This window comes from Lepisma saccharinum, chromosome 26 (genome assembly GCF_977018435.1).
Source record: "Lepisma saccharinum chromosome 26, izLepSacc3.1, whole genome shotgun sequence".
Taxonomy (NCBI): Eukaryota; Metazoa; Arthropoda; class Insecta; order Zygentoma; family Lepismatidae; genus Lepisma; species Lepisma saccharinum.
In genome coordinates, this window is record NC_139254.1 from 12297656 (window position 1) to 12320992 (window position 23337).

At 40.0% G+C, this 23337-nt stretch overlaps 1 protein-coding gene across 1 annotated transcript in view; it reads left to right on the forward strand.

The window, feature by feature from the left end:
- Window positions 1-262: 262 nt before the first annotated feature.
- The window catches only part of LOC145979818 (histone acetyltransferase KAT6A-like), a 51052-nt gene continuing 27977 nt past the window's right edge, over window positions 263-23337 (forward strand). Inside the window, exons 1-2 of the mRNA XM_083112841.1 lie at window positions 263-1006; window positions 11257-11536. Coding sequence (XP_082968967.1) covers window positions 380-1006; window positions 11257-11536 — 907 coding nt within the window. The 5' untranslated portion in view covers window positions 263-379. The remainder of the gene's footprint in view (window positions 1007-11256; window positions 11537-23337) is intronic.

A 23337-nucleotide genomic window follows, 5' to 3' on the forward strand; every position in this document is an offset into this window, starting at 1 on the left:
GATCTCGCAAATAAACGGCCTCTTGTAAACGTTCTATTGTTTTGTTTCAGTACGCTCTATTTGAGTGTAAAGAATCTTGTTATTGTAGCGGGAATGCATAGACATTTTCTACGTTAAAATGCAATAGACATAAATTGTTTTCAACATTCAACCAGCTCCACTGAACGTGGGCGAAAATTGCCCTAGATCCTGTACCATAAAGATGGATCGGCTTCCTCCCATAATGCTTTTCTACTTCCGCCATTACGCAGGCGTCGTGAGCTGCTTGCTACCCGAACAGACATTCGCGATAGGAAAGTTTGCCGTAGGAGGCGCGGTGTGAATTTGCAGTGATATTGTGGTGAAAATAACTTTGAATTTACCATAGCAAAGGACAGCTATGAGTGAAATCAAGAACCAGGATCGAATATTGGAAGCAATAGACCAGCTAAGACGGCGAAAAGCGAGGCCGGACATCGAAAGAATATGTAATTTTCTACAGAGACGTTTTGCCGTCGATCCACAGGACACCGTAGCGGACCTGGAGCGCCTCGTTGACGCAGAAATTGTCATAAAGGTAGAATATAAAGGCAATACTAGCTATAGAAATGCAGCTAAATGGTCTAGGTACGCGCTATACAAAAACAAACCCGAAGCGCCTAATATTGTCATGCTAAATTCCGAGCGTACGAGCAGTTTGTTGAGCAGTGCGGTTGCAGAAATAATAGTCGAGGAGCCGGATTATTTAGAGACTGGAGTGCCGTACGGGGAAATCGAAAAGCACATGCAGAACAAAGATAGCGTGCGCTTTGCTAAAAAGTATTTAGACCTGATACTACAGCGTGAATTAAATTCCGGTAACCTGCAGAAAATGGAAAATGGAAATTACACGCTAAACACAAGCGCTGCTGCGGAAGCCAAGAATGAAAATAAGCAAGATGAACGAGCCGAGAGCGCAAATGCAAATTGTGTCGGCGAAGCGCAAAATTCTGCAAACCTCGGTTTTCGCATAGGAGTGCGTCGGAAGGTAAGTGTGCATAGACTTAGTTCGCTAACTTAACCTGTGTTGATAACTATGTAAAAATGCATGCAAATATTTAAAAATTGTAACATTGAAAGTATCGTAGTTTTTCCTCATGTGAATTAATGTATATATTGTTTCTTTAGTTGTACAGTTGGTGAGTGCAAGGGCAACAATCAGTGATAAATAGTGCAAGAAACGAAGGGGAGTTGAGAATAATAGTATATGTATTTATTTTCTTTAACTTCGCTTTGCAATTTTTTCATATGTAAATTTAATTAGCTTCTTTCTTTATTTAGTTTCTGAATATTTACACTGCATAATGAAAATGTGCAGCGTGAAATAAATTTTATTCGTGAAAAATAAGTTGTGCTGCGCAGATTTTTTTTGTGTGTGGTTGAAGATATGATATCCTGTATAACCAGCGTGTACAAAACAAAATGGAAGGGATTTGCGACTAGGTGGTACTATTGATGCATTAGACGTTGTACCTACATGAATGTGAGTTTCTTTTTTTTCATTTATAGACTGTTCACTTTTAATAATAGCTAGGCGACTTTCATAGACAGGCTTTTGTTGTAAGCTGTTCTCAAACAACCTAACCTATCAGTTCAATGAAAGTTTGATTTATGATAATCAACGTACAGTATACAACTGGCATATTTTATTTTATTTTGTTTATGTTTTGTCATAGATTAATTCTTGGTCAATACCATGATCACTGAAATATATGTGAACTTTTAATTGAAATTGATATAAATACTTCATTGGCCAAGTGGCGGTATAAAGAAAAACTTATTTCATAGTTTACGAGTGCCTTTCTGTATGAGGGGGTTGTGGAGTGCACAGTTCCGCATTATCGAAATGTATTTGAATTATACGCATGTGATGGTCGCAATTTAATTTCATAAATGAGAATCTGCTTGGAAGAGTGATGTTACAGCTAATGGATATTGGTACACGCCACGATTTCGCAATGCGTAAAACGCGTGCGGAAGTTTGTAGAAGAAAGTCAACGCTCAGTTCGCCAGGTGTAGCCGATTTCTTGAATGCGCAAGAAGCGTAAAAATCCACGTATATTATTGTACTGTTTCGGCTTTGCATGTACTTCGATTTAAATTTAAGCTTTTAACATTGTTTTTATTCATGTATATCGCTAGAAGTTTTTAATAGCAGAAGTGCGTATTTTTCAAGAATGAAACGCATCTGCGTGGTGTGCTAATGCGATATCCATCGATTTCACCCAGTGAGGGTCATTTGTGGCTGCGCTTGCACAACTCTGCCACCTGGCGGTGATGCGAAATGCAACGAGGAAATAATTTTGAGCACAAGTTTTACCGGGGCGGGAAAGTCTTGTGTGTTTTTTTTTCTTAAAATTCTTATGCACATGAGATTGATATTGCCAGCATGCCGTTCTTTATTATTTGTAAGTTAGTATTTTTTGGCACATTGAAAGCATATTCATTATCTCTATTTGCAAGGTGACATTGCGGTTCGAAGCAGTTTTTATTTCGCACGTTCTAGTCGTAAAGTTGAGTGTCTCAATCGGTTAGGTTCACTTGAGATTGCCCATCTGGCTTATGCATATTGGTAGAGTACCTGCCGGGCGTGTTAATAGAGGATTCATGTCACTGTTCACTACGTGCGTATTGTTAGGATTGAAGGGGAGGATATGCCAGCTGGCTGCGTCTGACTTTCCGATCAAATAGCTATTTGAGTAGGCAGAATCTTCAAAGAATAATGTTTTTGATATTCGTGTCGTTATCAAATCCAAGCAAAAGTTTATTAACCGATAATAGGAAATTTAGATATTGTAGTTAAAATATACAAATTCAAATGTTGCGATAGTTAAAAATTATAATCTAATTAACATTTAATGTGTTAATGTAAGTGTGCAATTATACTACAGGCCTTCATGATCTAGAGGTCATAGGTTCAAATCTTCACAGGTCTACCACCATAGTTTAATTTTATATTTATTACGTTATTTGTCTTTTACACTTTGGCAAGGTCGGCCAGCCGTGGATCATGCCCCCCTCCCTCCTTGGCGTCCCCCTGATTTGCCCCCTCACCTCGTAATTTCTCAAAGCACTGCATTCTTGAATTCATGCTTAATTGAGGGTAAAAAGTGCCCTCACCATATGATTATAACATTCCATGGTCTTTCAATTTGATTTGATGGTAATATTCGTATGCGTGCATCAGTTTAGACTATTTACGTCCTGTAGGAAAAGTGAAACGTTCGACGGTTCTCGCGAACCAAAATAACTTTCATTTTTACAAGAAATTATATTATGAGAACTCAAAGAATACCATAATCACACCTGTCATGAGATGAAAGGGGAATCGGACACTCACGGAAATTGACATTGTTCATTTTAAATTAGGAAAAGTTTGTTTTGACCCTCGACAAACAGGTACCGGTAACAAACGTTCAGATAATGAGCATTGCAGCAAAAAAATCAAAGGGAGAAAATGATTAGCATAAAATGCAACGAGCACGTTGAATACTGGACTCGCAATCTCGCTACAGATGGTCCCAGATTCGAGTCCTGGCGTAGAGCTGTGTGTTCCTTTGTTGTTGTCCTTGAATTGCAAGTAGTCATCATGAATGATCCTAAAATGTTATTCATTTTTGACAGACAAGCCAAGAATGTTTTTCAGGATAGCGCGTAAGTTGCAGGAATTTCTGCGTGCTGGAATCGCTGCTTGGGGATAATATTTTTGTCGCGTACTAAACCAATAACATGCGCAATTTTCAAACATAAATATTACAAAAACCGCTGTTTCAAAAACAATTTTAAGAATATATTTTTCATGTAGTAAATAGTTGCTGCTACCAGGGCCGCCCTTAGGAGTTCTTAAGGGGGAGAGGGACAATTTCCCCTAGGCCCTTCTCTCTTCGGCAGCTGCCGATCACTGTTGCCAGCTTCGCTCTTTTGGCGCCAGATCAGGCTCTTTCGTGCACTCGTTTGGCTGTGAACTATGGCACCCGCCCCTGCCCCACTATGATGCCATCACTGGCTCCGGCTTATATAGAAGACTTCTGTCATAAGTATACATTTTGCACGTAACGTTATATTGGCTACGTCGCCCCACCCCCTGTTTTATCCCCAGCCATTTATCTTTACAGCGCCTTGGCAGTGCCGGATCTACAACCCGCAAAATCCCCGCAGTGCGGGGGGGCGGAGACAAGTAAGCCTTTAGGGGGGCCCTCAGCCATTGACATAGTAGAGGGTTCGTATATGCGCATATAAAAAATAAACGTAGTTACTCAGAGGTACAGAAACAATTTCACAGGTAAAGTTAAAAAAAAGTTCCCTGTGTATGCCATGAAGGCACATTTAGGATATGTGGGGGCTGGGCCCCACATATTTTTTTCGATGCCGGACACCTTGGAGGTGATGTGATCAGCATCACACTCCGGCCGCATTTACACCCCCTCCCCCTCCCAACGGGTACCATTTGATTTGATGCTGGGTGGACCCTGGTTCAGCTTTTGGGGACAAAGCCGGAAAAATTCCGACCTTAGATCAAATCAGGCTACAATTTCATGAGAAAATAGTGTCATATATGTATATCACATCACCACCGGTGTCGAAACCGGGAGGGAGGGGCCTGGGCCCATCCAGTTCTCGTTTGACCCCCTAATAAGGGGCCCAATGCATATCTTCCAACATATTACATGAGTTTTGCACACAGAAACTTCACACACAACAGGTGGGAAATTACGCAGGATTCTGCTCTGAAATGGGCAGAATCAATAATGTGAGACTATCACCATAGAATAGCTAACTATTCTATGCTATCACTCAGTTTGAGTGTCTTTCTTGTGCTTGTGCGTTTACTATTTCAGTATTTCATTTTTCAAACTAACAATGAATGAAGGAAAACGCATGGCATATTATGAATGAATATATGCGAGAATAGAGGAAGAAGTATGGGAATACTGTAGTCTTCATGCTCTTGAATGAGCCAGTCCATTGTAAAATAGGCTCCTTTGTTTCCCTTCGGAAATGTCAAAAATCGCTCGCCCAGACGAAAATGTCATCTTGGGCCTTCCTTTTGTGTGTAAATATGTGTGAAGATATAAGTATTATAAACAGATATGATAAAAAATTCTCAGTCAAAAGTTACATGTAAAGTATTATGTTGTATAATTACATAATCACAGTAGTGCAGTGATTTTTTTGTCCAGCTAATAAAGTTCGATATTCCCTGATATATATGTTTTGTTGTCAAATACAGTTATTGCAATTACTATTTTTCAAAGGTTAATTCAAGTGTATTATGTTCCACCTTAAGGAAAAAAAATTGCCCCTCTTCCTCCAAACAGAAAGAAATCAGTATTTATGCTTTACTTAGCATTACCCCCCCAAATCTCTTAACAAATCGGCGCCTATGCACATCACCCCCTTCCCATTTAAAAAAAAATTGAGTTGAATTCAATATGGCGGCCACTAATATGGTGGACATCCGCTTGGAACACACCAACGTGATTCCCCCTAAGCCTAACATGTTTCTATCAATTGTGCCCAGCCTAACTCCTTTACTTTTTATAGGGGGTGTTAACGGACTTTTGAATCACCCTGTAGGCCCTCGTATGTGAGTTTGTCAACATGAGATCAAGAATTACACACACAGATATTATATATGTGTTATATATATATATATATATATATATATATATATATATATATATATATGTGTGTGTGTCTGTGTGTAATATATAAATATATAGTGTGTGTGAAGGTAGGTAGAGGGGGCCTTTGGTAATATTTTGCGGGGGGCGGGCAAGATTTGTAGATCCGGCACTGCGCCTTGGCGGACGTGAAGAGGACGTAATACTTTATTTTCGATTTCATACAACCATCGGTGGATTATTGAGATGGGCGATGCCGCCGGATCTAGACGGTGAAAAGTAAGAATAAAAGAATAAATTGCTAACACTTTAAAGCTAACGGTAATAACAGCGCTCCCTCACCAACACCCCCACTCATTTGACACCTAAAATTACCCAAGGAGGCACTTTATCCAGTTTCGTAAACCTACCTCCTTGAAAGTTTTCCGTTTACGGTTAAATTCAGCTCTTTTATGTGCATCAGGTTTGGCAACACTGCCAGGATGGCCGTGGGAGGTATTTATTTGTTCTCTTGGGAATATCAAACTTCCGATGGCATAGAAAAATATATCAACCGAAAAAGGACAGACTGAAGTAGTAATTGACAGGCGGAATGGTCGAAACGTCCAGTTGATTAGCCGTAACTTTAAGTTGAAGTTGATTCCCCATAAGGAATACATGGGTTTCTGAAAATTCTTATTCGTCATATTTTTCAAAGATCGTATCTAGCTTAATAATCAACTTTAAAATACGCTTTCACTTGCAACATGTTGAGAAATTCATACTCTATTGAACACCAGCTTTTTTCCCCAGTAGCATTGCACATTCGGACGATGTTGAAATAAATGCACAACTGGTGCGAAATTGTCCCTCATCACCTTAAGGGGAGCAGAGTAAAGTTTCATATTTTGCCTTTCAGTCATAGAAACTTACATTTATTATTATTATTGTTTTGCAAATCATAAAATCATAGACATGGCAATAATTGCTCTAACTTACATGCAAGTCATTATTTGTAATGAAATGTCGCTGCAATTTCAGCATTCGAATGACAAACGTTTTCCACAAATCTCATAAAGGGCAAATCCCCCCTGGCCCTCCCTTGCGAGCGTCCTTGGCTGCTACCATACCAATTGAGTTTCAAAATTCTGTTCAGTTTTTGACGGGCCTGAAACCTTAGCGAATTGTTGAAGCATTGGAAAGATTCGTCCCTCCGAGTCAGTATTGCCAACTTAGCTCTTTTGGTGCCAGATCTGGCTCTTTCGTGCACTCGTTTGGTTGTGAACTAGGGCGCCTGTCTCCATGCTCCACTGGCTCCGGCCCACATAGACCAACTTTTGCCATGAGTATACATTTTTCACATGACGTTATATTGGCTGCGTCGCCCCACCCCCTCTTACTTTCCAGGCTACCGTGGAGATGACATAATATTGTTATCCGGGAATCCTTTATTTTCGATTTGAAACGACCATCGGTGGATTATTGAGATGGGTGATGCCGCCGGAAAACTTAGAATAAATTGTCATTACTTTCAAGTTAACGGTAATAGCAGCGCCCCCACCCCTTTGACACATAAAATTTATATTACCCTAGGAGGCACTTTATCCAGCCTTCATAAATCTAGCTCCTTGGAAGTCAGTTTTAATTCAATTGAATGTGAAATTTAGCTCTTTTAAACACATCAGGTTTGGCAATACTGCCAGGATGGCCGTAGGAGGCAACGAGAAATGCATTGCACGTATGGGAGCACTATTTGATTTGTTCTCTTGGGAATATCAAACTTCCGATGGCATAGAAAAAGATATCAATGAAAAGAGGGCAGTTTGAAGATGTATTTGACAAGCGGAAAAGTCGAACCTTCCATTTGATTAGCTGCAACTTGAAGTTGATGTAGAGTTTTTTCTGCTTAAGGAATACATGGGATTCTGAAAATTCTCACTCAGCATATTTTTCAAGTATCGTGTCTAGCTTAATAATCGACTTAAATAAACGCTTCCACTTGCAACATGGGGAGAAATTCATAGTCTTGCATAAGCCGGATTTTTTTTAGTAGAGGAGAAGGTCTAAATATGGGCGAAGGTTTAAATATGGGTTTTGGAGTTATCAGCGCTCCCGGGTGCTGCAGGCCTGGCAGAGGATATTCGAACTGGTTATCTGTCAAGGACAAAGGTTGCGGCGCCAATTCGCAAGAGAAAGTGGTGGTTTGTTTCGGCCTTGGACGCTGTTATAGAATTGCGACCTCCGAAAACTTTTTGCAGGTATGTTTTAACTCATCGTTTTCTGAATTCTTATCTGCTTTGTATAGGTTATGATATTAGCAGTACATAAAACAAATGTGGGCTTTTATAATGCCATGATTTGTTTGTGAAATACGTACCACAGAGAGCGAAAATAAATGAAGAAGAAAAATAGCGTGATGGTCTAAATATGGGCTATGACATGAGGTCTAATGTTGAGATCACATTTTCAACAAATATTTGGATGTTTTTCTTAATTTCGATTTTTCCCATTCCGCGTGATTTTCAAAATAACAGATTATTCATAAATATGAATTTTATAATGTTTTAGCGATAAATGACTGTTTTTTAAAATTTTAATTGCTTTTTGTGATATTGCCACTAGTAGCCCACATTTAGACCATAATTTTAAAACCCATCATTTTACCATTTTCTGGAAATTGCTTCTTTTTTTTAAAAAAAAAAAAAAATTGAGACCTTCTATACTTTAGCATGCTACTACATTTAAGAAATGCATTTTAAAGGCAGGTGCTTGATATATTTATTTTTTCCTCCGAAAATGACAAAATAAAAAGGGGGGCCATATTTAGACCTTTTCCTCTATCATTGCCCATTCCGACGATATTAAAATAAATGCACATATGGTGCGTAACTGTAACTCCTCACCTTAAACCTTTCGCTTTCATTTCGTGAAAGAAAAAAAAAGTGTGTATCGCTATACGGCACTGATCTGGTGCGTGCTCGTTTCGCGTGTAAGGGCTGTCGCACGACGCTTCGGAGGAAACGTCGATAGCAACTTTGAACTAGGTGGGCGGCAGCGAAAAGGGGGGGGGGGGTATGTCGCGGAAAAATCGGGCGTAGCGTAGCGACGATTCGCATTTTTTATTTGCAAAAATACACCTTAACGATAACGCTACGATATCCGGCCTTGGAAAAGATAACTGCGAATATTGAATACCTAAGGTTAAGACATATGTAGTATTTTATTTCACATACAATGTATTCGTTTGTTTTCGTATGCATATTCGTTTTTTTCTTCATCATAAGACGAAAGTCCCGCTTACATTGAGCATATGTACGAGGGCAGTTCAATAAAGAATTATCTTTTTCAACATACCTTTACTCATCCTCATAATTTTGATGGTCCTTCTCAAACAAGGTGGCCAGTGGCGGAGCGGCAACCCCCGCAATGCTGGGGGCTCCCGAAGTGTAGGAGCCCCGCAATGTGCTCCTGAAATTTTATATAATCGCAGAAATTCCACAGCTAGTGTCGCTTACAAAAAATATATATTTACGAAACAGAAATCTGGTTCTCAGAAACATCATATGACTACGTCTGCGATAATAAGCAGTGGCGTACTGTCTCAGCCAGAGGGGACCGGGTAACTTGTCATATGGGTCCCCCTCCGAAATGCAGAATTAACTTACTTACTCGCAAATGGCCATCGATAGGAAAATATCCCTCATCTCATACATTTGTAGCTACTCAGTTTGTCGTAAACGTAGTGTAGCTTGTCAATTGTCTACAGTTATGAATCCAGTGGAAAGATTCAGGTGCTCAACCAGTTTCAGCCTTGTTGTTACACAATAAACATCTAACTTGGTAATTCGTGACCTTTTATTTATTTATTAAGAAAATTCCAGATTCAGCACAGGTGGCCATTTTACACTGAAATCGTCAACAATGAAAAAGTAAAAAATGAAAGATAATAATAATTCAAAGTAACAAAAAACACAGAAATGAATAGCAAATTAACAAAAGAAAATAAGTAAAAGATACTTCTAATAGAAGACCGAAAGGCAAACTCGCAGGAAAATATATCAATATTTGATGGGAGGTCATTGTATTGTGTGGCAAGTTTGCAAAGGAGAGATCTTTTTTGAATCTGTAGTCTAGGTTTTTGTGTATAAAATAAGGTTGTATTGCGTGTTGTGCGCATCGGTACTCGGAAGTGGAATTCCTCAAAGAGTGTGTTACCGCTAATATTAGTTTTAGTTTTACACGTGATATTAAAAAATGTAACATCACAGTTAATATTTTCAAGGAGGCCCCAAGCCTTTTGATATTGACATAAAAAAGTAAAGAGTTCCACTGTGCTTTTGCACCATGACATGAAGGCGAACAGGGGGTGTGGAGTTATGAGCTCTTGTTCACGGCCAAAGGTGAGGGTGATGTGATCAGCACCGTGTCCCTGGCCGCCTTTACCCTTGGAGTTTCCTCCAGGTACTCACTTTATACGACGTTGAGTTGGCGTCGGAGCCGCTTGAACAGGTAGCTTTCACTTGCAGGGGAGCAGAGAACTGCGCTACGCCACTGAGGGTGTCTAATCACCGGGAGTTCTGCGTGAATTAGTGACTCTTGGAATTACGAGTGAATTTTTCTCCGTTGACGTGAAAAATTGCAAATTTTATTAATCCAAATCCCATTGAATTTATACATATTTATAAATGCCCTGAGGCGCGTTTCTGATCTACAAATTGGAAGAATGAAACGACTTGTAGCCCGAGTTGGCAATCACTTGGAAGGATGTTTTTTCCAATGTGAATTTTAATTAACGTGTGAAGTTTTAAAAAATGGAAAACTATTTACGAATAAAGTTGTTGGGTTTCATTGATTCGGTTTATTTTACTTCGCTTTTTTATGCCACTTTTGGCTAATTTGCAAAGGCGGGAATGAGTGATGATATGATGAAATTGATGAACGGACAATCAGAAACATCCATGCCCAGACCAGGATTCAAACCCAAGAGCCCTGGGGTCGTAGCGCGATGTACTCGCCATGGGGCCGGCTAAAGTTGTTGGGATCGGAACGTGGTCTTTTATAAAGCTAATTTACCGGACCGCGACCTCACAACGGTTGAGAACCACTTTCTAGATCTAATCTTTGGGGGGGGGGGGTGGATTTATAAAATTTGGGCTCCTAGGCTATTCGTTTTCGGCCTGCCCACATTATTGTTATTGTTATTATTAACAACTGTGTTATCATGATACTTCACTTCCACTAACTGCATGCTCTGTACCAATAACACTTGTAAACTTTAAAACATATACATATCTGATTAAAAATCATTCATTAAACTTTGTTTTCCTTTATAAGCGCCACTTGCAATATGCATTTCTCCACACACGGACCAAAGGAAAAGAAACCGACACTACATTTCGGTAGCCACAGGGGACGCAAACTGAGAACCAAGGATTTTAATATCTTTCAACTTGACTTTCAATTGTTGGCATTCAAAATGTTTACATTAGTTTCTTCGAGGAACAATTGTTTATATTCAGTCACTGTTACCTGACCTCTGAAAATAGGGTTATTATGTAAGGTGTTATTTAAACTAGAAACTCTTTCATGAAATACGCAAGTACGAGGACCTGACATGATCAAATTTTTCTTTCAGCGGGCAAAGAAGGTGTTCGACCCGTCCGACAACCACGTGCCGAGGAAGAGAGGGCGTCCCGTGGGCAGCACCAAGCGCAACCAAGAGCTAGCAGCGCAAGCAGCTGCGGCGGCAGCAGCAACAACGCTGCAGGCAGCGCCAGCCGTCGGCGACCAATCACCGCTTCCCTCCACGCCCACTCGGGCCAAGGAGAAAGACTCGTGCGTCTACTGCCACCAGGTGACAAACCGACGCGGTCTCTTGGAAAAACTGCTCTCGTGCAAGGACTGCAACACTAAAGGTAAGTGGAGAAGGCTTTGCTCAAAGTTGTGCAAGTGTTGCCAAACCCTGTATTTACACGTACCTCCATGTATGCCGATTTTTTTTAGTTAAAGTCCACATAGTGCACAACGGGGCTAGTCGGGACTGGACATACAGTTTAAAGTGAGATCCGAACCACTATGTACAGTCACCGACAAAAAGAGTGGTACTCCTGGATCCTGAAATACTACATTCCTTGCAAATGCGTTATGTGTGTTTACTAACTCGCGGGCTATAGCGCAAGGTGTTATTTAAGTCCGTTCATCGCCCTGGAGTTGCGGAACACATAATGTATTGCAGGAAGCATGTATTTCAGGCGACGGCGTTACCTCTGCTATATTAGGGAGGCCCTGTAGTATTATTTTTAATAGCATGTTAGCTATCATAGGGAGTGCTGTAAGAGCCAGAATATATTTTTCGAATGTACTATCACTGGCGCTATACGTCGCAGGGTCCACGGGTTCGAATCCCTGGGCATGGGTGTTCTTTGTTAGTGCCTCTTCCTCAATTTCATCATATCACCCCTCATCCTCAACTTCGCCATTAGTCAAAAGGGAAGGAAAATGATCATCTACTTCATTCTCAAATATGGCGCCTCGGGCCGCATTCATCGTCATTGCCGTCGTTAGCCAAAAGCGGCAGAAAAACGACGCAAAAAATGAATGGAAGTACAGGCTTTGCAGGTATTATTTAGAGTTGAATTTAATGTGCACATTGTTAGGTTTTCAGCTTTATTATTTTTTTTAATTTCCTTTGATTGATCTGGAGAACGATAAAGGCATTTGGCTTATTTTACTTCGCTTTTCTGAAACTTTAGGTTAATCGTGAATATGAGGATGAGTGATGATATGAAATTATTGAAGGAACACCCAAGTTCAGGCCGGCATTCGAACCCGGGACCCCTGGCTTCGTGTAGCGCGCTGTGATAACGCGCCGTATTTGCAAATCGAAATTAGACTGGCTCGGCGTAGCTTAATTCTCAAACAGTCAAAATAGTATCCCGCGTGTCCAGTGGACCATATTTATTTAGCCGGCTGTTGTGGCGGAGTGGTTAGCACATCGCGCTACGACGCCAGGTGTATCGGGTTCAATCCCGGCCTAGGCATGGTTGTTTATGAGTGTTCATTCATCAATTGTATCATATCACTCATCTCCATCTTCGCAATTAGCCAAAAATGGCACAAAAGCGAAGTAAAATAAAGCAAATCAAACCATATTTTTTATTCTGGGCCTGGCATTAGCATTTTGAGGATTCCTGTATGCACACCTCACCACATATCCATACGTATTGAAAGTATTGTTATCTAGTTTGAACCCCGTAGTGTGAACTCACAATTAACCTTGGAATTGCTTCCAGAAAACAAATAACCAGTGGCGTACCCAAGGAGGGACACCCCCACTTTTGTCTCAGTATTCCAAAAAAAAATGCAGGAAAACATGGCAAATTGAGGAATGACTACTAAAAAAATTTATAAGTAACCCCCTCATTTCGAAAATCCTTGGCACGCCACTGCAAATAACTCTTACGATTCAAGTGTATGGTTCGATATTTTTGAACGCTTGTTTTCCCCATTCTTACAGTTTGTGTTTGTGCTCTTTGGTATTATGAATGTCTCTATTCAGTTTCTATAGTGTTTTGTGTGTGTGTTCAAGGAACTTGATTATTATTTTTTATTATTATTTGGCAGGAATGTGATGTTCATCTATAATAGCAGAATCCCAACTTTCGTATCGCAATTAATAAGCATAATCATTCCAAATTATTTTCGATATATCTAACTTTATCTCCAGAACAGTACAGTTAGCAACACTGGGCTGGCACCCCGTTTTCTACACAGAATGAGATTGTGCCAAGTGCTTTTTTTCCAACGAGGAATTGGTAGTTAGAACTTCCTGTCAAATCTAAACACGCTTACCAATAGGAAACAGGATATACGTCATACGTCACTTTAAAAAAAATGCAATCAGACCGTTGTTTGCAAGATCAATGTTATCTTTATTGTTTGCTGATAAGAATGACAGTGTAATACAAAGAAGTTCAAGGATACTTAAAATGCCCGTGTGAATTATTGATATGGGGAAACTCTACAAGCTCGATCTCGAACATAAAAGGAAGGACCTCCGTGGCGGAGTGGTTAGCACAGCGCGCTACGAGGCCAGCGTTCCCAGTTCGAATCCCGACTTGTGTGTAAATGTTCTTTCTGAGTGCCCTTTCATCAATTTCATTAATCCTCATCTTCGCGATTAGTCAAAAGCGACAGCAAAGCAAAGTAATATAAACCAAATAAAAGAAATCAAATCGAACATAAAAGCCAGCATTGTGTGTTCTTTACCCCCGTCGAGTATCGACTCGAATTAACTTAACTCTGTGGCAACCCTTCCCCCTTTTATTACTGTGGCCATAAGGTAAAAATGCCCTATGGTTTCTATAAAAACCACCCCCTTGGCTATCTCGGATTTTTCGTACCTACCACCGTTTCGGCTACTCTTGTACAGTCTTGTACGGCATTCATATTATATATATAGACAAGAACATCACTCGAATGTATAGGGTGATCAACATGTATTTGACCTGTGACATATGTTACCATATCACACCGCCATCTTGAATTCGATTTTAGATTTTTAAATGGCGCGGTGCTTGTGTGAGCACCCATTCATATGGTCCAGGTATTAATGTATGGCTACTAGGTTTGACCTTCATGCAGTGGCGTGCCCAGGATTTTCGAAAGGGGGGGGGGTTATGTATACTTTTTCTTGGTAGTCAGTCCTCATTTTGTCATATTTTCCTATCTTTGACGTTCTTTTTTTAGGAATACTGGGCGAAAGGGAGGGGTTATAACCCCCATCAACCCCCCTTGGGCACGCCACTGCCTTCATGGGCAAAAGAAGAGAAACCATAAGCAGATGTATTCTGTTTATAGTTTTTCTTCTACTAGGCCAAACCTAGTAGCCATACAATAATACCTGGACCGTATCACCTATACTCATCTCAAATTTTCCGAAGAATCCAGTGGTGATCCATTTTCGTTATTTGATCGTTTGTCAGTTGTTATGTGTCGTTCGAATTTTCGGAAGAATTCAAGATGGCGGAGTTGCAGGGCTTTATGCAGAGTTTTCCAGCAGGTGAGAGTATATACCCTCGCTTATATGCGGGTACAATCATAAATTTAGTGCCTAAATTACCATAACTTGAGGTTTTGCTAACAAATTTGCGGAGTGCTGTAGTGTGTGGATTAAGTACTGGCGGACGAGAGATAGGTAGAGGAAGATTATTTGCGCAACATCTTTGGCTGTTATGCATTTGAAGCTTCGGAACGAGTCACAACTCTCGAAGCAGCCAATCAACCATGCGAGCCACTGACGTCATCTCAACCCAGAACCTATCGCTAAGCCCTTTGCTCAGGCTCTATTCACCCACTAGGCTCGCTAGACAGACTCGCTCAGTCTGCTGGAGATGTTCCGAAAGTAATTGGACTCTAACTATCACTTGGGGGGATCGGCTATTCTGGCGGACTTCATTGTCATTGATTCTAGGTTTGAATCGTTCTCTCATGTATCTAATTGATTCATCATTTTCTACATCACAATTGTCGTGGCGGAGTGATTGTGTTCTTTGGTTTTCTCTTCATCATATTATCACTCATTCTTATCGTCGCGATTAGCCAAAATATACAGAAAAGTGACATCATCATCACGATTCACACATTGCAAAATATGCGCCGTCGATATATTTGTGGCAGTATTATGTCCGGACCCCCCCCCCCCCCAAAGACTTTTCCAGTACTAAAATTAATAATGAAAAATATATTCGTTTATCCTTTGTTGTATAATTTCCTCTGAACTTATTGGAAGGCAAGGATTATATTGGGATCATACGGCTTTGAAGGACGTGTTTAGGGGAGCTCCAGGTGTCCGAACCCCCCCAAGTACTAAAATTAAGTATTGAAAATATCGATGGTTATTAATTTTCCCTGAACTTTTTAGAAGGCAAGGATTATATTGGGATCATACGGCTTTGAATGACATTACAAAGAAGATGTATGTACTCTACTACTGAAAATAATATGCGTAAAATATTACTCCCTCTGTCCCATAATTATAGTCCGGTATGCCAAAATGGTAGTACAGGAATGACAGACGAAGAGGCAGATGGAAAGCACAATTTGTACTGATCCTTGAGTAGTAAAGTTGAATGACTCATTCCCTTGTTTCATGTTCATCTTCTGTATACACCAATGTCAGTTTGAATATCGGACAATTATTATGAGACAACAAACAAAGGTGTACCGGACAATAATTATGGGACAGAGGGAGTAATCAGAAACTTACTTTTCTCTATGGGATCATGCAACATCATTTTTGTTATACGACAAATATTCAATTATTCATCAATTTGACATTAATTTCCAGGGCACTTGTTTTTATGTAAATTATTCCGATCTTAACTGCAGGTAAGCTACGTAATGAATATGCGCTGTTATATATCTATTCTTATACAGTCTTTTTACCTATTAGTGTAATAATAATAAATTATTAATTTGTGTTGTAATTAGTATTAATTTGATTTAATATAATTATTTTAATTTAAACATTTTTATTATTATTCCTGAGACACTTGGTTCGGACCCCCCCAGAAACATATTTCTAGATACGTGCCTGCCTGTAACATGTCACGTGTTGCTCGGGGTGGCATTGCAGCTCGTAGAACAAACCAGCGCAGCAAACGCCCTCACGCAACACGACTCGCGGGCTTCTGGAAGTGCTGGAGAGACCCGATATTCTCTACCGGCGCAAATGCGTTCCCTATCTTGGGCATTTCCTGTCCTCGGAACTCCTGTTCGGCGGAATCAGTGTTGCCACGTGCAGTGCAATTATCTCAGGTGAAGAAAAACGCCCCGAGAAATTCATTTTAAATTCCTCAAGACATTTTGCATGTTCGGCAGCTTTCGTTTGTGTTCGTATTTGTGTTATTTTACGTCGCATATCTTCGACTGTTGGCTATCGTGACGATGAGAACAAGTGCTTGATGATGATTAGTTAGAATTCATTTGACTGGATTTCTATTATTTAGCGTCGCTTTTCTGGGACTTTTGGCTGATCGCGACGATGCGGATGAGTGATGATGATGATGAAATTGATGAAAGGACACTCACAAACACCCAACCGAGATTCGATTCAGGGAGCTTTCGTGACGAGCTCGTTGTCCGCAGTTTTCGAATGGGATTTAATGTTGGAAGTTTGTTTTTGTTTGATATTAAAACAAATGATAATTACTTTGGTTGCATTGTACATATAATTTGTACAAATCAGTAGCAGAGTGGTTAGCATAATGCACTACAAAGCTGGGAGTCATGAGTTCGAATCTTGGAAAAACCACGGGTATTTATTGCCAGAAAGGGTTTTATTAAGTGCACTCAGTGGCGGATTATGGGCCTTGGCTTTCATTCGCTATGTTGCTATGTCGTTCTTCCTATTTCGATTATGTACCTCGCTTTTTCTACCGCTTGGGTCAATCGCGACAATGAGGGTGGCTGATGAAATGGATGATGACACACACGCAACGCTGCATCCATGTCTTAACCAGAGTTCGAACTTGGGATCTCTGCGTTCGTAGCACGTTACGCTCACCATTTCACTTTGGAGACTTGCTACAAGGTGATATCGTTAGCCCTACCCCATTAAGACGTCTTTTCCCGATCCGAGACTGACAAGCGACGAGAGATAAACCAATATGCGAACGAGGGCAAGGCGTTTTCAGAGTTTGTTTTTTTTAACTAGTAATTTTAATCTCTGTGTATGGCAACACTGTGCGGAACCCTAAGCAATCTGTGTGCGCATTTGACGCCGTCCACTTCCACCTAGTTACGAGAAGCGCTCGCTGCGAAATTCGATCGGCTGCCCGGCTGAAGCCGGCGACGTAGCATACGTCTGCGTGTCGCTCCAGTTGATGAGCGAGAAAGACGCAGTGTTGCAAGGACACGTCAACTATCTTACCGTTTCGCTATTTCAAGCGAAGGCACAAGATAACTTCATTTTTTGATATTTCAGGAAGTACAGGGTGGTTCGAGAGTAGCGCAACCACACTCTTTATCATTAATAGCAAAATCCGATATTTACATTATATGACTACTGATCCATGGATATATTCTAGTACTGTACGTTGCTACCCTTGTTTCATAATATGTCACGATGTATTTTACGCGGATGTAAAGCATTTATGTGACTAGAGCTTTGTTCCTGATTTTTTGTGGAGTGTTTGTTTAAATTGCACTTTATACACAGATATGCTAATCGGTCCTGGACCTACAGTTTAAAGTGAGATCCGAACTACTATGCTCCTGCACCGGGTATCGAACCAGGGACCCCTTGATTACAAGTCGCAGACGTTACCACAACGCCATTAGAGCGCCGTGTAAAAATACCATTTACAGCCAACATGATCCATATGCAGTGGAGGCGATTAGGGGGCAGTTGCCCCCCCCCCCACCTTTTGCTCTCGCAGTATGCCAAACCAGGGTGCGAAATCCTGGGGGGCGGGGGATTTCCCCCCACCAACAATCTTTGCCTCAAAAATCCCCCCCACCAAAAATTTCCGGGGGGGGAGATTTTTTGTAACAACAAAGGATAATCAAGTACTTTTAATTTCAGATATACTTCATTAAGAATAATAACGAAAACACACACAAATTAGTGTGGTTGCGAGTGTTGAACAAATCTACATCAATATGCACAATAAAAGTAAAACAAGACTGCAAGACAATAATAACTATGAAATCTAACTGATTTATATTAACATAAAGCAAAAAATAAATAAAAACTTATTCATAATAGAAGCACTCGACCAGGTTTTAAAATACTGATTATATGAAGGCAAAGTAAGACACAATGGTGAGCAAGCGCCTCAAAAGGCTCCAGGTAGGAGTTCCGGTGTGGACATTTGTGTTCCTTAGTTAATGTAACGTAAGACGTAACGCACAAGTAAGTCTTGCGTCGACGTCGTAAAGATTTTGTAGTACTTTTCTTTTCGAATGACTCAATTCGTGAACTTTGAAAGTGCGTTTCGTTCGCATTTACAGCAACGCTACTTCCAAGAACACAATAAAACCACCACCAAGGGCTTAACAGACAAAAATCCAATGTACACCGATGACATCACGCGCCGTGCAGCGGCTGGAATCAGCTGCAGTACGCGTAAAAAGATTGATGTCGCTGTGTGCACATAGTCAGCTGAGATACAGTGTTGCCAACCAGGGTCTGTATAAAATAACTAAGCCACACCTGAAAACCGAGTTTGCCGTTTTCTTCAGAAGTTTGATTCGCCGGCCTTGGAGGCGGAGTGGATGTTTCGTTATGCTTGTCGCATCACTTTTCCTTATCGCCGCGATTAACCTAAGAGGTAGAAAAGGGATGTAAAATAATGATAGAAGTTGGATTTTTCATTCCGTGACGCACTGAAAGCAAGGATGATAATCAATTAAAATAACACTATATTTCATGACTGTTGAGATTATAAAAGAATCATTTTCACGCAGCAAATCTTCGGGGCGTCGTGAGAGGGGGGGGATCACCTCCTGTGAAAAATGACAATGGTTTATTTGATTGAAAAATAAAGCAGTGTTCATATTTATCCTAGTCGCCGACCTCCATGGGGAGTGGTTAGCACAGCGTGCTACGTCGTTGGGGTCCCGGGTTCGAATCGCGGCTTTTTTTTTTTTTTTTTTTTTTGCAAGTGTCGCTTTATCAATTTCATCATCTCGTTTATCCAAAAGTGCCGGAAAAGCAAAGTAAAATAAACCCAATCAATCAATCAACGAATAACGTTCATTAGATGAAAGTGATAGACATTCGCAAAGACATACCCATGCCGAAACCAATGGGCATAACTTGGGTAGAATCAAAAATAAATTTCCCCATAAAAATAGCATTCAGGATTATTTTGAAAAATAACTTTTAAATTTGCGAAATAAAAAAATACTAATTACAGTAAAACGTCGTTAATCCGGACAGGCAAATGGCAAAAAAAAACAATGCAAGGTTTTAAATGTGGCTAGAAGTCAACAAGAGAACTTCCCAAAGAAAAAGCTGATGAAATTCTGTTTCCCGCAGACTTTATACTGTACTGTATAGTGTATTTAGGCCTATGCCCTTTAAATACACCATAATGAACGTGTTTTGTTGCTATTAACGGAGTTTTAATGCACTTTCTACTGTTTTAGGTTATTTCAGTTAATCCGGACTTTCGTTAAACCGGTCAACTTATCCCCCATTAGTCCGGATTAACGAGGCTTTACTGTACTTTGCTTCTCCAGTCCGAGGAGGTTAACAAAAGTACCATTATCTTAATAAACCTGCAAATTTTTGGGGGAGAAGTGCCGCCCTTGCCACGCCAAGTGACGCCTGTGCCGAGGCCGGAACTCGAACCCGGCACCTTCAGCGACCAGCGTTGTGACTCGCCTCGAACACCAGAGGCGGCTCTCTTGTAATCAAGGGGTCCAGGTTTCGTTACCCGGTGGAAGCACATATTGGTTCGGATCTCACTTTAAACTGTGGGTCCAGTCCCGATTAGCCTTTCTGTGCATTTAATGGACTTAAAGAACTCAAACTCTATCCAAGGCGGCTCTGTTATCTGGAGATAAAGAAGATAACGATACAGGCATTTGAAAACTCCCCTCCCCCACCTCCCGTTTGTGAAAAGTGAAGCTCAGTGAACTAAAAATGTTAAAAATGTACATTGTTGATCAGGAACGCCAATTTTTTTTAAGAAAAAAAAACATTGGATGGACTCAAAACAATTGACTTAGAAGTTCACAAAAAATCTTATCCCTTACATCTATCATGCATGATATTCATGTACAGTCACGGGCATTTCTGTGTTGTAGTATTTCATTGAAAGTGATAGTTACAGTGCAGAAGTATCCGTGACTACACAAACAATGAACCCATACTGTAAAAATATCTTATGTATGCTTAATCCACGAATTACGATAACAAATATGTAATAATTAGGGCTACGATTTTGATGTAAATGCATCTTTTTTTTTGGTAAGGCAGAAACATTGCATAAGTAGATAGGAACGTGTTTTATACGTAAGTGAATTAATTGAGATGCCTTTGTTAGGGCATTTTCTTGCATTTTTGACCCTGTTTGAAGTAAAGGTCATTTTCTAAACTTTTTAAACCGTTTGTCATTTTTTCGGCCTTCTAAAAGTCATATTATGCATTTTTCTACATTTTGGTGAAAGAAGGGGCATTTTACATGCAAGAGAAGGAGAGAGGTTCCCGAGTCTCGTCTCATTGACTTCAACGCAGTTCTGAACGACTGTGTTTGAAGAAACAAACGTGCAGTATTGTTGACACAAGCTGTTGTGTAGCAATTCAGCTCAAACAATGTGATCCCCCCCCCCCTCTTATCAGTAAATATATTGTCGCCAGACGGATTATTGTTAAAAAAACAAGGGGTACAAAGTTTTGTGCTCTGTAACATTTTGTAAGGGAAGCGATTTGCACTCCATGGAATTGAAAGTGACTTAACAGCAAGTGTCTCAAGTGATATTGTTCATTTCAAGTACTCTCCTCTTGTGTCGGTGGAAGTCGAGAGAACTTTTTCCATGTACGTACAGTCACGGACACTGCCGGCTTGTAATGAATACATTGACTTTCAATGGAATCGTTACAAGCCGGCAGTGTCCGTGACTGTACAAGGCTCTCGTGTCCGACAATCGACAATCATTCACTTTTGAAAATTTGCACATGATTTTCGTTGTGTACTGCAACTCGGTACTTAAAAGTGTAAAGGATGACAAAAAGTGAACTTTCTTACTTGTACTACCATACGCAATGAACACGTGATAGATACTGTAACGTTAATTTGTAATTTGAATTTCTCTTGGTAGTTTATAAATTTGTTTTACACAGAATTTTTAGGTCATTTTTCTAAGTTTATAGGGCATTTTCTTGCATGTATTAGGTCATAGGTGCTTTTTTAAAGGTCATTTTTTTGGCAATTTTAAGGTCATCAAAATCCTAGCCCTAGTAATAATAATTATTAGGGAACGGAACTTTATGTACTAAAAAACTCAGAAATATTTATTTTTTTATGTGTCATAAATGTTGAAAATATGTGATAAAAACAGGAAAATATGTGACAAAAATAAAAAAACATTTGGTAACAAAATCAAAATATTACATGCATTTTAAACACCTGAAATCAGTTTCTAAATGCTTTCCTCTTAGCGAACTATTTTTTGGAAGAATTGCAGTGGATCACCATAGTTTTTTCCAAATTCTCCATTGTAAATCTGTGACGATTATATCTAAAAAGTATCTTATATTGTGAGAAAGATCGCTCCACGTCACAAGAAACAATTCTTGCATATTTGAAGCACGAAATGCCACTAACGCTGAAGTTTTCCAAAACATCTTCCAGAACACGTGCAATTTGGCACAAAGTTTGAAAACCTTGGATTTTCCCAAAAATTTCTGTACATTTAGACATTAGCATTTGTGCGTTAGATCCAGTGGGGGTAATATTTTCCCTAATGGGATATTAGGCGAGGTGCCAGAAGTCTGCCAGCGAGCGTGTTCAAAGACAAAACAAACCTAACACTTTCAATATGAAAGAGGTGCGGAGAATAAACATTTTTCCTTGGAGGATTTCGAGGTAGCTGAAGTCAATGAGCGATTTTATGTATTTAAAATGAAAATTCGCAAAATATGTATTTACATACGGAAAACTGGAAAATATGTGTTTTTATGTAAAATAAAATTTGCTGTGTTGACATATAAGGCTATGATCAGAATTTTGGCAAAAACGATGATCTCTATCTTATCGCAGAAAAAAACATTTATTTACCTAAAGTTCCGTTCCCTCCTAATTGTACGACGTGAGCTCGGGCCCATATAAATTAGCGCTACTGTGGTTGACAACAGGATACAGACTGCATGACGTGAACTGGCTTCCCGGAAATGGCTTGCGCACGCGAGATCTTGTTCCTAAAGTTTCTAGTTTGCAACACTGCTATGCCATGTACCGTTATCTGAGTCATGTGCGCCTCCTTGCAGAAAGCCGGCATCAAACATTTTCTCGGTGCGTCTTCGCTTCTGGATTGTCCGCAGCATTTCAATCCGTACCTGTCGCTGCTCCGTTTATATTTCTTTATCATTTAACGGAAGGAAGTGTTCGTGGTAGATCCGAATGCTAGAATAGATCGCTAAAAAAATCGATGTTGATGACACTCCCGGAACGTAACTTTTTTTTTTCTCGCAGTTGTCGGAAAAGCCAGGTCCCGCGAACAGCGTTGCCAGGGCATGATAATTATCGGAACTTGCAGAAAAATGAAGCTAATTTCCTGCTAAGATAAAGGCAGTTCTGCATACGTGCAGGTACACAACCAGGGTATGTTTTCGTGTAGAATACAATATTCTATGAAAAACAGTTTCGGAAATTCGTTTGTAAGGGAATATTGTAGTGAAATGATAACTTACAATACGGCATGTCGGAATGTTATCAAACACATTGAACTCCCATAGAAAAAAAAATATTATTTTCGCGGTGTTTTCAAACAATACGTGTAAAAATGTGAAATTCGAGACAAGCACTGAAAAGCCACCTAAACTATTTAATTTGCATTGCTTCGAGACATAGTGTGCATGGAAAAGGTGTTTAGTGTGCCATTTTTATCGCGTGGAAAATTATTGAATTTTTCAGAAGTACTGCGTTTGCAAAAATTAAGGCTCCTACATACAGGACGTACGATGCAGCATTTAAAAGAAACAAAA